The sequence below is a fragment of the Pongo pygmaeus genome, chromosome 5 (assembly GCF_028885625.2).
Source record: "Pongo pygmaeus isolate AG05252 chromosome 5, NHGRI_mPonPyg2-v2.0_pri, whole genome shotgun sequence".
In the NCBI taxonomy this organism is placed as follows: domain Eukaryota; kingdom Metazoa; phylum Chordata; class Mammalia; order Primates; family Hominidae; genus Pongo; species Pongo pygmaeus.
The window spans coordinates 112,079,377-112,093,165 of record NC_072378.2 but is presented as its reverse complement, the minus strand read 5'-3'; the positions used below and the strand labels follow the sequence as shown (position 1 = coordinate 112,093,165).

The following is a 13,789-nucleotide window of genomic DNA, read 5'->3' as shown; positions in this document are numbered from 1 at the left end:
CATGTGCCATGTTGGTGTGCTGAGCCCATCAACTCGTCATTTAACATTAGGTATATCTCCTAATGCTATCCCTCCCCCCTTCCCCCTCGCCACAAGAGGCCCCGATGTGTGATGTTCCCCTTCCTGTGTCCATGTGTTCTCATTGTTCAATTCCCACCTATGAGTGAGAACATGCAGTGTTTGGTTTTTTGTCCTTGCGATAGGTTGCTGAGAATGATGGTTTCCAGCTTCATCCATGTCCCTACAAAGGACGTGAACTCATCATTTTTTATGGTTGCATAGTATTCCATGGTGTATATGTGCCACATTTTCTTAATCCAGTCTATCATTGTTGGACATTTGGGTTGGTTCCAAGTCTTTGCTATTGTGAATAGTGCCACAATAAACACACATGTGCATGTGTCTTTATAGCAGCATGTTTTAGAATCCTTTGGGTATATACCCAGTAATGGGATTGCTGGGTCAAATGGTATTTCTAGTTCAAGATCCCTGAGGAATCGCCACACTGACTTCCACAAGGGTTGAACTAGTTTACAGTCCCACCAACAGTGTAAAAGTGTTCCTATTTCTCCACATCCTCTCCAGCACCTGTTGTTTCCTGACTTTTTAATGATCGCCATTCTAACTGGTGTGAGATGGTATCTCATTGTGGTTTTGATTTGCATTTCTCTGATGGCCAGTGATGATGAGCATTTTTTCATGTGTCTTTTGGCTGCATAAATGTCTTCTTTTAAGAAGTGTCTGTTCATATCCTTTGCTCACTTTTTGATGGGGTTGTTTTTTTCTTGCAGATTTGTTTGAGTTCATTGTAGCTTCTGGATATTAGCCCTTTGTCAGATGAGCAGATTGCAAAAATTTTCTCCCATTCTGTAGGTTGCCTGTTCACTCTGATGGTAGTTTCTTAAATCTGTAGTGATGCCCCTACTATCATTCCTGATTTGATAATTTGTCTTTTTTTTTTCCTGATAATTCTACCTAGAGGTTTATCAATTTTATTGATCTTTTTTAAGAACCAGCTTTTTTTCTATTGATTTTCTCTATTATTTATCTGCTCTTATATCATTGTTTCTGCTCTTTATTACTTCTTTCTTTCTGCTTATATTGGATTTAGTTTGCTCATTTTTTTCTGTTTTCTTAAGGTAGAAGCTTAGATCATTGCCTTGAAATGTTTCTTCTTTTCTAATGAAATAATTTATTGCCTTAATTCTCTCTAAGCGCTACCCATGCATTTTGATGTGCTGTGTTTTTGTTTTCATTCAGTTCAAAGCACTTTCTAATTTATTCAGTCATTTCTTCTTTTATTCATGGGTTATTCAGAAGTGTATCACTTAGTATTCCAATATTTGGAGATTCTCTAGGTATCTTTCTATTGTTAATTTATAATTTAATTCTACTGTAGGACATACTTTGCATACCCTTCCGTACTTTGAATACTTTTCAATTTATTGAAACTTGTTTTGTGGCCTACAATATGTTCTACTTGGTAATTTTCCATGTGCGCTTGAAAAGAATATACAGTATTCTGCTGTTCCTAGGTAAAGTGTTCTATATCGATTGTCATGTCCTCTATATCCCTACTGATTCTGTTTACTTGTTCTACCAGCTGAAATCCTGAACTACAAATGTGGAGTTAGTTCTCCTTTCAATTGCGTCCGTTTTTGCTTCATGTACTTTGAAGCTCTGGCATAAACATTTAAGATTGTTAGGCACTCTTGATGTCTTGACCCCTTTATCATTATGAATTGTCTCTCTTTACCTCTGTAAATTCTTTGCTCTGAAATCTTCTTGTCTATTATTAACATAGCTACTCCAGCTTTCTTCAGATTAAAGTCTGCATGGCATATCTATTTCTATCCTTTTATACTTTTAATTTATCTGAGTCTTAGTATTTAAGGTGGGCTCATGTAGACAGCTTATAGTTGCATCCTCTTTTCTAGCCAATCTGACAATCTCTGCCTTTTAACTGAAATTTAGACCTTCTGTAATTAATGCAAATATCAATATGATATGGTTTAAATGTATTATCTTTGTTCCTTCTTTCCTCTTTTCCTGTCTTCTGTAGAATTAAATGAGTAATATTTATTACATTTACTCTCCACCATACAATAATTAGAGCTACTGTATTAGCTCTAACTCTGTTTGTTAGATTTTAGAGATAACTCAAGTTTTACTTCATCACAGTCTATTGTCAAATACCATTATGTCATTTCACAAATAGTCTAAGAATTACAAAAGTAAACTTCCACTATTGTTGAAACGCGTATTCTACCCAGCCTTGTATGAGCTCTGAGGAATTTTTCTTTTTTTTCTTTTTTTTTTTTTTGAGACAAAGTCTCACTCTGTTGCCTAGGCTGGAGCACAGTGGTGCAATCTCAGCTCACTGCAACCTCCGCCTCCTGGGTTCAAGCGATTTTCCTGCCTCAGCCTCCCAAGTAGCTGGAATTACAGGCACCCGCCCATCATATCCAACTAATTTTTGTATTTTTAGTAGAGTCGGGGCTTCACCATGTTGGCCAGGCTGGCTTTGAATGCCTGACCTCAGATGATCCATCCACTTCGGCCTCCCAAAGTGCCAGGATTACAGGCGTGAGCCACCAAGCCCGGCCCTCTGAGGAATTTTTCATCACTCCTTTCTCCTTCCTGTCATTCTTTCTCCAGCCTCAGGCAATTTCCTGCCTTGATTTTGTTTTCTTCCTTTAAGGAATGTTCTATTTTTATTTGGCAGATAAAATGAGGTTACTTAGAGATCATCTTGAGTCTCTCAAGGCTTATTTTTAAGCTTTCTTAAAGTTGGTATACATTAGCCTTTAGTCTAGCTCCAGTTTGGATCTCTTATGAAAGTACGACCTTTCTGAGTCTCTACTCAATGCCCCACATGTTCAAGATCTTTCCACTTTAACTGGTTGGCATTCAAACTTCTCCCAGCTCAGTGTGAGCTCTGAGAGTTTTTCCTCTTATAACTCCCTGGCAGTTTTTCTTTTCACCTAATGCAACACATATGCATCTATGTCTATTTAATTATAAGTTAATAAACTTTTCATTTTAAAAGGCTTATATGTATATTTTCAGAAGCAGCAAGGTAGACAAAAAACACTGGTGAAAATTGTATCTGATCCTAAAGTCAGTCTTTTGGAGAAGAAAATTTCATTAGATGGATGCTGACAGCCATCGAGAGAAAAGGAAAGCAGGCTGAGTTTCTGGGGACTACTGCAAGAAGAAAAAGAGAACATAGAGAGCTGACCTCAACCTCAAAAGTGATCCTACATCTAACCAAATTAAAAAATCCATATGAGGTTTCTCAATACCTACTGTAAACAATTTATCAAGATACCTGGTTAGCACTTCGGGTACGATAACCGGACATCATTTTTCTTGGAAAAATCGGGGTTGGAACCACAGCTTTGACTTCATTATCAATACATTTAACCAACAATCTGGGCTCCTCTATGGAAGTAGCTTAAATGCCTTGCAGATTAACCACGGACTAAGAACTCCCTTTGATCCTGAATACTCTTCCAAAACACACAACCCCAGGGCTCCATTTCTCACCCAATTATTCCTGAGCAGAGTATTATCAAATAATATCAAGCCAGGAAACTGGCTTGGGGTACTAAGGTGAAAGGATTTAGCCAAGTAGCAACCCAAATATGAACAAGGAAATGAGCTTAAGACACATTAAGCATTTAGAATAAGCCCCACCTGACTGATGACCATGGTGGATTAAGCTTCATCTTTAATTATTGATATTAATGATCTACTGTGAGCAAGATGATCTCTAAGGTACTTTCTAATTGTGAAATATTATTCTGTCTTATGTGTCAGACATAACTGATAGCCTATCACTACGTGTGCTTTACTGACTACATTTCTGTCGGTCTTACTAAAAGTAAATAGCTCAACTGTTGTCATCATCTAAAGGTGCCACCACTTTTATTTGTTTACCAGATCACCAGATGATACTGGTCCATTACCCTTGACCTAGTCAGACCTTGACAAAAGACTTAATGGTGCTATTTAGGATGCATTTCCTTGCTGCTTTGTGCAAGTGGCTTTCTCATTGTTGCATAAACAGTGACAGGAACATCAGTTATTGTCAGGCAATGACTTCCAGGGCACCTCCGGAGTTGCCTGAATAAAAAAGCAGATGACATGTATTTAGATACTAAAAAGAGGAAATATTTTTTTTCAGAGCACCAAAGTTTGATTGTATATTTAACTGTTTTAAATCACTTTGAAATCTCTGAATGTCATAAAATGAGTACAACATGGTGATGCTGATGAGGCACCCATTTTAGATGGACATAACAAAGAAATTGTGGCCTCTGACATATATTTAATCACAGGAAATTCATATATTCAAAGATAATCCTCCAGATGTTCATTTTGAAAGGTATGCAATGATTGCTAAATGGCAAAACAAAAGTGCATAGTTACAAACATAAGTGATAATACCGTGGCAATTCATGTGCATATGCACCCTAAATCACCTCAGTTGAGTGATTTCAAAACAAGAATGTTTGTGGTAAAATACAAAACTGAACACAGTATTCCACATACTGTTCAAATGTTGATAGAATCTCAGATTTGAAATGGCTCTTAAATGACACCTAGTCCAAAAATACATTGAGTATATGAATTTCCTTTCCAACATTCCTACCAAATAGTCGTTCAGCCTTTAACATTTCTAAAGATCAGGAGCTCACTACTTCCCAAAGCAGCCCATTTTATCCTTGACTAAATCCGATTTTTAAACTCCTACACCTGTTAAACTTAAATCTGTGTTCCCAAAATTTCCAAGCCATAAGAATCTAACAATGTAGTATCTAAGGTTTTGCTATGGTAAACATCAGAGAAGTGGAACTAATCATTCTGAAAAAACACTTTGTCTCACAGAATCTTCATATTCTATATTACTCTTTCTGCCAAAGGTCACAGCAAAGCCAAAGTGATACTAATCAAAGCCAAAGTGACATTAAATCTGAGGTCTAAGTCTTTTTCATATTTTTAGCCTTATGCCTAGCACAGTGCCCTGTACATACTAGCACTGAAGTTTTGTTTAATTGAATGTTACCTAATCATGAAGCTATCAACAAAACAATCTATTAGGTTGGTGCAAAGGTAATTGTGTTTTTGTTGTTGTTGTTAATAGCTAAAAATGCACCAGAAAGAGAGAGAATGAATTGGTCTATCATCAAGACTTAAAAAAATACAAAATACAGACTCTACACTAAGGAAAACTGGGCTCTGTTAATACTAATTTAGAAACAACGTTTTTGAATTGCTGAGGGTTTTTTCTTGCTAATACTGAATATCAGCTGAAGGTTGTATTGATGATAGCCAATACATATCTCCTCACTTGTGAGGACAGAAGACTTTACCTGGTTGGTGACATCTCCTTCCCATTACAGGCAGCACTGGAGCTCAGCCCGGGTTCCAGCTCAATTGAAGAATCTCCTCCTTCCACTGGAAACCTCCTTGGCTGGGTTCCAAATCGAAAAGGCATAATTCACTGAAAACCTAGATCAGAAAGTTAAAATATTGAAAACCTAGATTAGAAAATTAAAATATTGGGGGTGGAGATAGATTGTCTTCAAAGACTTGTATGGAATGTTTTAAAGAGTCAGAGTCTCACTATGTTGGCCAAGCTGGAGTGCAATGGTTATTCACCAGTGCAATCATAGTGCACTACAATTTTGAAACCCTGGGCTTAAGTGATCCTCCTGCCTCAGCCTCCTGAGTAACTGGAACTACAGGTGCACACAACATGCCTGCCCTTGGAATTTTTAATATTACTATTTTGTTATAATTCTGAATGTTATCCTATTTTTAAATAGCTAAAAATAGTGTTTAAAATACTGTATTTCACAACTATCCCTTATGTACAATTTAAGTCTTGCAGAAAATACAAAACAGCAACCAAGCGATGCAAGGAAAATGTACTCTATGCTTAACGTAACTGAAGACCATTTCTGCTGTGTGAAAACAAAATTCTGTAGGCCTTTAAATGGTTGTTGCAATCAACAAACACCTCTCTACCTATCTATGCCCTTCTCTTGCTTTGGAGCACAGTTTCACATTCACCAAGATATCTTCAGCTAATCCTTCAGTTCCAGGTGATTATTCATGTCCCCCCTGCTTCTCTATAGTCACAGTATAGTCCCTGGCTCTGGCCCTTCCCAACTATGTGATCTTAGTCAAGGTACTTATCTATATTTCTCAAGGGTACATTGGTGATAATATTTTCTACTTCTAGGATAATAGTGAGGATTAAGTAAGGTAATACACGTAAAGTGCAGTGCCTAACACACAGTAAGTGCTCAGTAAATGTTAACTATTATTATTTAGCAGGTACTGCTGAGCATTAGTAAATATATATAAATGTCTGCAAGTATACCTGAGATATGAAATTTATTATGAAATAGATATGATATGTACACACGAACACATATAAATGAACTCATTACTGCCTACCTTGGAACTCTTCCCTACCCCCTGCTCCCCACCCTTCACTTGCTATGGCCAATGCAGTCCATTAAGTCTGAATTTACATTTTACTTACTCTATAACTTACTTTTATAACCCCCATTATCTAAGTTTTCATAGCAACCTTTATTTCTGCTTCGTAACAGTTATCCTTCTAATTCAGGGTTTCTCAACCATGACACTATTCACAGCTGGGATCAGATAGTTCTTAGCTGGGGAGGGAGGATACTGTCCTGTGCACTGTAGGATGTTTCGCAGCATTCAAGGCCTTTACCCACTGGATGCAAAGAGTACCCCCTCTCCCAAAATTGTGACAGTCCAAAATGTCTATAGACATTGTCAAATGTCCCCTGGTGGGAGAGAGAGGCAAAACTGCCCACTGTTGAGAAACACTACCCTCATTTTTTGTAAACGTTTAATATCCCCCCTCATTCCAAGTCTGTCTTTGTCATCCCTGAATACTTAATACCTAGAACAGTGCTTGTCACACAGTGGACATTTAATAGCTCTATCCTGAAATAATTTGCATGTATTCAACTATTAGTACACAATGTTTTCAACTATTAGTACACAATGTATTCAACTATTAGTATACAATATATTCAACTATTAGTACACAAAGGGTAGGAAAAATTTAAAATGGTGCAACTATTTCTTATGCCTAGTACTGTATTCTGTGCCTAAAAGTAAATGTTTATTGGTGGTAATAATAAAACTAAATTAAGGTTTAAAAATTTGAATATGATAACTTTTATAGACTGTGTGTCAATATCAAGAAAAAAGTGTTTTTGCTCAATGATGATTTAATGAAACCATAGTAAACTCTGTGCTTTAGTATAACTACCTATCTATGCCGGTATTAACATTTAGCTAATTTGATCAAGGATAAATAGACTTACCAAAAGAGGCTGAGTCTGATTCCTGTAGAGGTGAATAAATCAATGCTTTCTACTGGCCTTCCATAGAAGGCTGGAGTTGCCAAAGGAATGATGATCAAATGTTCCAGTGACACCCGGAAATTATGACATCAGGAGATTCTTTCACATAGTTTCCTACCTGCTAAAGAATCAAATATCTCAATGCATAGCTCTAACAACAAGCTGAAGCTTAGCTAAAAATTTTCTCTAAAGCTTTTTGGAGGGTTTCATTCTTGTTTTTACTGGCTTATTTCCCTACAATATTAGTATTTTCATCCATGAATGGAGACCTACAGTCTAATCCATCTGTACTAAATCAGAATTGAGATTCTTCTCATTTTACATCCTATTTTCCTCATTCCCCTTCTCTCCTAGACCTTCTCTTATAATATCCTAAATAAATCCAATCTATCTACATCCTCATCCCACTCCAATATCCTCAAACCCAAATTGTACCTTTACAAATTTCTCTATAACTCTTACATGGGATTGTTTACACCCTCTCTCTAATGCCTGGACTAACCTTATTTTTTTTTCCTGTTTCCTCAAGAGAGTCTTCAAATTCCCAAATGGCTGGAATAATTACAATTGTGAAAGGAAGAATACATCTTTTTTGTTGTTGTTGTTGAGACAGAGTCTCGCTCTGTCGCCCAGGCCAGAGTGCAGTGGCGCTATCTTGGCTCACTGCAAGCTCTGCCTCCCGGGTTCACACCATTCTCCTGCCTCAGCCTCCCAAGTAGCTGGGACTACAGGTGCCCCCCACCACGCCCGGCTAATTTTTTGAATTTTTAGTAGAGACGGCATTTCACCGTGTTAGCCAGGATGGTCTCGATCTCCTGACCTCGTGATCCGCCCGCCTCAGCCTCCCAAAATGCTGGGATTACAGGCGTGAGCCACCGCGCCCAGCCGAAAGGAAGAATCCATCTTGTACTGTCCTCATTATTCTGTTCCCTGGGCCCTGGGCTGCTTCTCTGCTCATTTCTCTAACTGCTCTCCCTCTTCCAACTCATTCTTGCCTTCTAGATCAATAGCTCACCTCATGAACTTCTCCTCTACTCAGTAATGTTTAGTTTAACCCTTATACCAGAACATAACTCTTCAGCTAAGCAGTTTTTCAACTTTCATATTTGATGACTAAACTATTAAACGTTAGTGAGCATTTTTACCACTGTTGTGTTTTCATATGACTCATGTTATAGAAAACTAGCATTTTACATAAGAATTAACTTGATGTTGGATACAATCTTACCTCTATCTTCTTTTTCTTACTAGGGTACTATCTGTGAATATCTGTGAATAAGTTGATCACCATTTTAGCTTGGAAAAATAACTGATGGTGTCACAGTCACACAAACAAATAATTGCTGGCCATTGTGAGCCTAAGGTATCATTAGGACCTAAACATTTGGTCCTTAGGATGGCAAAAAAATGTAATAGTTTACATGTTTGAGAGGTGGTAGCAGTGGGAGAATGATGGGTTTTAGCATCAGAATTAGGTTAGAATTTTTTTTTCTTTTTTTTTTTTTTTTTTTTTTTTTTGAGACAGGGTCTTGCTCTGTCATCCAGCCTGGAGTGCAGTGGCATTATCATGGCTGACTGCATGCAGCCTCAACCTCCTGGGCTCAAGCAATCCTCCTGCCTCAGCATCTCAAGTAGCTGGGACTACAGGTGCACACCACTATGCCCAGCTAATTTTGTATTTTTTATAGATACAGGGTTTTACCATGTTGCCCAGGCTAGTCTCAAATTCCTGGGCTCAAGTGATCCACCCACCTTGCCCTCCCAAAGAGCTAAGGTTACAGGCATGAGCCCACTGTGCCCAGCCAGGTTTGAATTTTGACACAATGTTAGCTCTGAGATTTTAAGCAAATCACTAAAAGTTTGTCTGTAAAATGGTATTAATTCCTACCTTACAGAGCTGTTGTGAGGAATTAAAAACAATCTAACATGTATAAAGCCAATGACTGGGGCACAAGAATTCAATCAGCACTACTTCCTACATATTTTTGTGTCATTCTTGAAATCAGAGTATTGAGACACTGATTTCACTTTTTAGTCACGGATATATATGAAGTAAAATATCTGTAAGTGGGATATTCTTAAAATCCTGTAATTTACCATTTTAACTAGTCCATTTGGCATACCATGCTTCTTTAGAATGGGTGATACAATGAAACAAACCAAACAGTAGCCTTAATGATGAAACTTTACAACATTAGAATGATACATCAGAAGACAAAAGGAACTTGAGTCTCCAGCATATTTTCATAAAGCAATAGATAAACAAGAGCAATACAAATGGTGAATAAAAAGATGGTGAAGTATCCAAATACCCCCTTAAGTATCATAAGCTCAAGAGCAATAGTCTTTCAATTCTCAAGATATTAATTCATGAGATGCAGAAAATGAGTGATATTTGAACTTGTCATGTTCTAAGAAAAAAAGACCCATGAACTTCATTCATTCATTTAATGAATATTTGCTGAGAATCCACCATGAGCCAGGCATGTGTTAAGTGTTAAAGATAAAAGATTAAGCAAAAACAAACACAGTTCCTGTTGTGGTAGAGTTTGTAGGTTACGATAGGATTTGTTTTAGTCTAGGATATTTAAGTCTAAGAGATGAGGGGGCATTAATTAGGTGGAAATGAGTGGGAGACAAAAACGTTGACACAGTTGAGGAGGGGGCAAAGAGGAAAACAGCATGCGCAAAGGTCATGCCAGTAAAGACAATAAAAAATCTGAAAGGCCAGCATAACCATAGCATGGAAAACAGAAAATAAATGGAGTCTGAGACATAAGTACAGGCCAAATCATGCAGGAGCAAAAACTCAAGTTAAAATTTTAGACTTTATCTTATGAACAAGGAAGCCCACCAAAGAATTTTAATTTCTCAGGACACAGATTTAGGTTTCATTGATTTTTCTCTATTTTCTATTTACTATTTATTTGATTTCCACTCCAATCTTTATTATTTCTTTTCTTCTGTCTACTTTGGGCTTAATTTGCTTTTCTTTTTCTAATTTATTAAGGTAGAAGCTTAGGTCATTGATTTTAGCGCTTTCTTCTTTTCTAATGTAAACATTTAATTCTATAAATTTCCATCAAAGCACTCCTTTAGCTGCATTCCACAAATTTTTTAATTTTGTATTTTCATTTCCTTCAGTTAAAATTTTTCTTTGTTTTTTTTTTCTTTGACATATGGGTTATTTACAATTATATTGTTTAATTTTCCAATATTTAAGAATATTCTACTTTTCTGTTACTGATTTCTAATTAGGTTCCATTTTTGTTAGAGAACATTCTTTGTATCACTTGAATCCTTTTAAATTTATTTAGACTTGTTTTTACAGCCAGAATATACACTGCCTTGGTAAATGTTCCACACATACTTGAATGTATACGCTGCTATAGTTGGCTTCAGTGTTCTATATAAGTATTTTCCAATCTTTAGGAATATTCTACTTTTCTGTTACTGATTTCTAATTAGGTTCCATTTTTGTCAGAGAATATTTGTTGTATGACTTGAATTCTTTTAAATTTATTTAGAGTTGTTTTTATAGCCAGAATATAAACTGCTTTGGTAAATGTTCCACACGTACTTGAATGTATATGCTGCTACAGTTGGCTTCAGTGTTCTATGTAAGTAATTTGTTGATCGACAGAACTGTTCAAGTCTTCCATATTCTTACTGATTTTCTATATACTTGGTTTATCAACTATTGAAATAAGGGTGTGAAATCTCAAACAATAATTGTGATTTTATTTACTTCTCCTTTCTATTCTGCAGTTTTTACTTCAGGTATTTTAAAGCTATTATTTGGTGCATAAATACTTAGTATTGTTATAGACTCTTGATGAAATTACACCTTTATCATTATGAAATATGTCTGATATCTTTGCTCTATAGTCTACTTTTCTGATACTTGTATAGCTACTTTTCATTCATTCATTTTAATATGACATATCTTTTCCTATTCTTTTATTTTTAACCAATTTGGTTATTATATTCCAAGTGGGTTTCTTGTAAGCAGTATATATTTGAGTCTTGCTTATTTTACCCACTGGGATGACCTCTATCTTGAAATTAGGGTGTTTTTATCATTTATATTAATATTTAATATGATAGATATGGTTGAATTAAAATTTGCCATCTTGCTTTTTGTATTCTATTTGTGCCATCAGTTCTTTGTGTCCTTTTCTTCTTATTTCATTCTTTTGGATCAACTGAATATATTTTATGAATCGATTTTATTCTATTATTGGTTTATTACTATGCACCTTTGTGTTTTGTTTTGTGTTACTTTAGGGTTTATAGTATACATATTTAACTTTTCATAATCCACCTCCAAATAACACTATACCGCTTCACATATACTAGAAGAACCATATAAAAGTATATTCCATTTCCCCTCTCCCACTATATATAATTTTGTTGTCATATATTTTAATTCTATCTATAGTACAAACCCCATGCATGTCATTATACATTTTCCTTTAAGCAATTATCTTTAAAACAAGAGACGTCTTCTATATTCATCTATATTTTTATAATTTTCAATGCTCTTTATCCCTTTGAGTAGGTCCAGATTTTCTTACAATATAATTTTCCCTTTGCCTGAATGTTTTCATTTAACAGTGCTGGTCTATTGGTGATTAATTAATTTAGCTTTTATATCTCTTTTTTTCATATTCATTGTGGAACAATATTTTAACTGGGTATAGAATTCTCAATTAGCAGTTTTGTTTTCTTTAAGTACTTTAAAGATTTGGGTCCACTATGTTCCGGCTTGCATTGTTCCCAACAAGAAGTCTGTTGATTTTTTTATCTTTGTTCCTCTACATGTAATATGTCTTTTTTCTCTGGCTGGCTTTAATATTTGCTTTTTATCACTGATATTAAGCAATTTGATTATAATGTACTTGGCATAGTTTCTTTCTGTTTCTTGTGCCTAAGGTTCACCGAGCTTCTTGGATCTGTGGGTGCATAATGCTTATCACATTTGAAATTTTGTAGGCATTGTTTCTTCAAGTATTTTTTGTTCCCTCCTCTGGCATGACAGTTACATGTATATTACACTGTTGAAAGTTGTCCCACCATTCACTAGTTCTCCTTTTTAAAAAAATCTTTTTGTTCTCTGTTTTATTTTGCACAGTTTCCATTGCTACATCTTTAAGTTTGCTAATCTTGTCTTTTGCCTAATGTCTAATCTGCTCTTTATTCCATCCATTTTTCACCTTAGATATTGTACTTTTCATCTCTAGAAGTGTAATTGGGAGCTCTTTTTCATATTTCTGTGTCCCTTCTCAGTCTGCCTGGGCTTCCTTCTGTCCTCTTGAACATATACTGCCTTAATGTTCTTTTAATTTTATGTAATTATTATGTTTACTAATTCTTTCATTCGTGCCATTTCTTGTTCTGTTTTTAACTAATTTTTCACCTCATTATGGGACTCATTTTTGCATATCTGGCAATTTTTGACTTGGGTGCCAGGCATTGTGATTTTACATTGCTAAACAATTTTATTTTTATTCCTCTAAGTATTTTTAAGTTTTGGTCTGGGACACAGCTATTTGGAAACAGGCTGGTTCTTTGGAGGCTGGGTTTCATGCTCTCTTAAGCTAGATCACAACAGCCTTTCATCCAGGGCTAATTTTTCTCCACTACTGAGGTACCTTTCTGAGTACTCAACTCAATGTTCCAGCTATTTTAAGGTTTCTCCACTCAAGATACAGGGAATGTGAATTAGTCCTAGCCCTATATGAACCCTAGGAATTGTTCTGCCTGCTTATTTCCAGTGGTTCTTTCCTCAGTCTTACATAGTTTCCATGAATCCACGCAAGGATCAGCACTCAGTTTAGGCTCATGAGGAACTCCCTAAAGATTTTCAGAGCTTTCTTTTTGCATACTCTCTCCTCTTTGGCATTCTGCCCTGCAAATTCTAGCTGTCTGATCCTCTAAAATTTCTAACTCCGTCTCCTCAACTCAATGTGGCCATTGGGCTGTGTTTGGACTCTATTCATTAGAAAGGTGTCATTAGGTCTAGCCTACACTCAAGGAGAGGGGCTTACACAAGAACAGGAGACAGAGATAGGAGACAGAGATCATTGGGTGCCATCTTGGAGGATGCCTACCACAGATGCTGTATTCTGATGTAATGTCTCAGAATGCTTGTGCATTACACCCAAGTGTTTATCAAATATTTCTGGCTTTCTCTTTCCCAGAAATTGAAATTCCTGGCCACTTTATGATTACTTGGAGCCCATGTGATTAGTTTTAGTCAGTGAATTATGAGCAACCATTAATTGCTAGTGTAAGACCCTCCTGAGTTTGTCTCTACCACAAAAACCAGAAATGTATCTCACATCATAAATAAAAATCAAACAAAA

The 13,789-nt window shown here is 36.1% G+C and overlaps 1 protein-coding gene across 6 annotated transcripts in view; it reads right to left on the bottom strand.

Annotated features, from left to right (window-relative positions):
- Window positions 1-3,902: 3,902 nt before the first annotated feature.
- FAM229B (family with sequence similarity 229 member B) overlaps window positions 3,903-13,789 on the bottom strand; it is a 14,284-nt gene continuing 4,397 nt past the window's right edge. For 2 of the 6 annotated variants that reach the window (XM_054493492.2, XM_054493491.2), the window contains exons 2-4: window positions 7,383-7,542; window positions 5,379-5,517; window positions 3,903-4,128 (exon numbers count right to left, since the gene is read on the bottom strand). In XM_054493492.2, coding sequence (XP_054349467.2) covers window positions 4,011-4,128; window positions 5,379-5,503 — 243 coding nt within the window. In that variant the 5' untranslated portion in view covers window positions 5,504-5,517; window positions 7,383-7,542 and the 3' untranslated portion in view covers window positions 3,903-4,010. Of the gene's footprint in view, window positions 4,129-5,378; window positions 5,518-7,382; window positions 7,543-8,649; window positions 8,720-13,789 lie in introns of those variants that run through there. The other 4 variants (XM_054493493.2, XM_054493495.2, XM_054493494.2 and 1 more) reach the window with 3 other exon arrangements.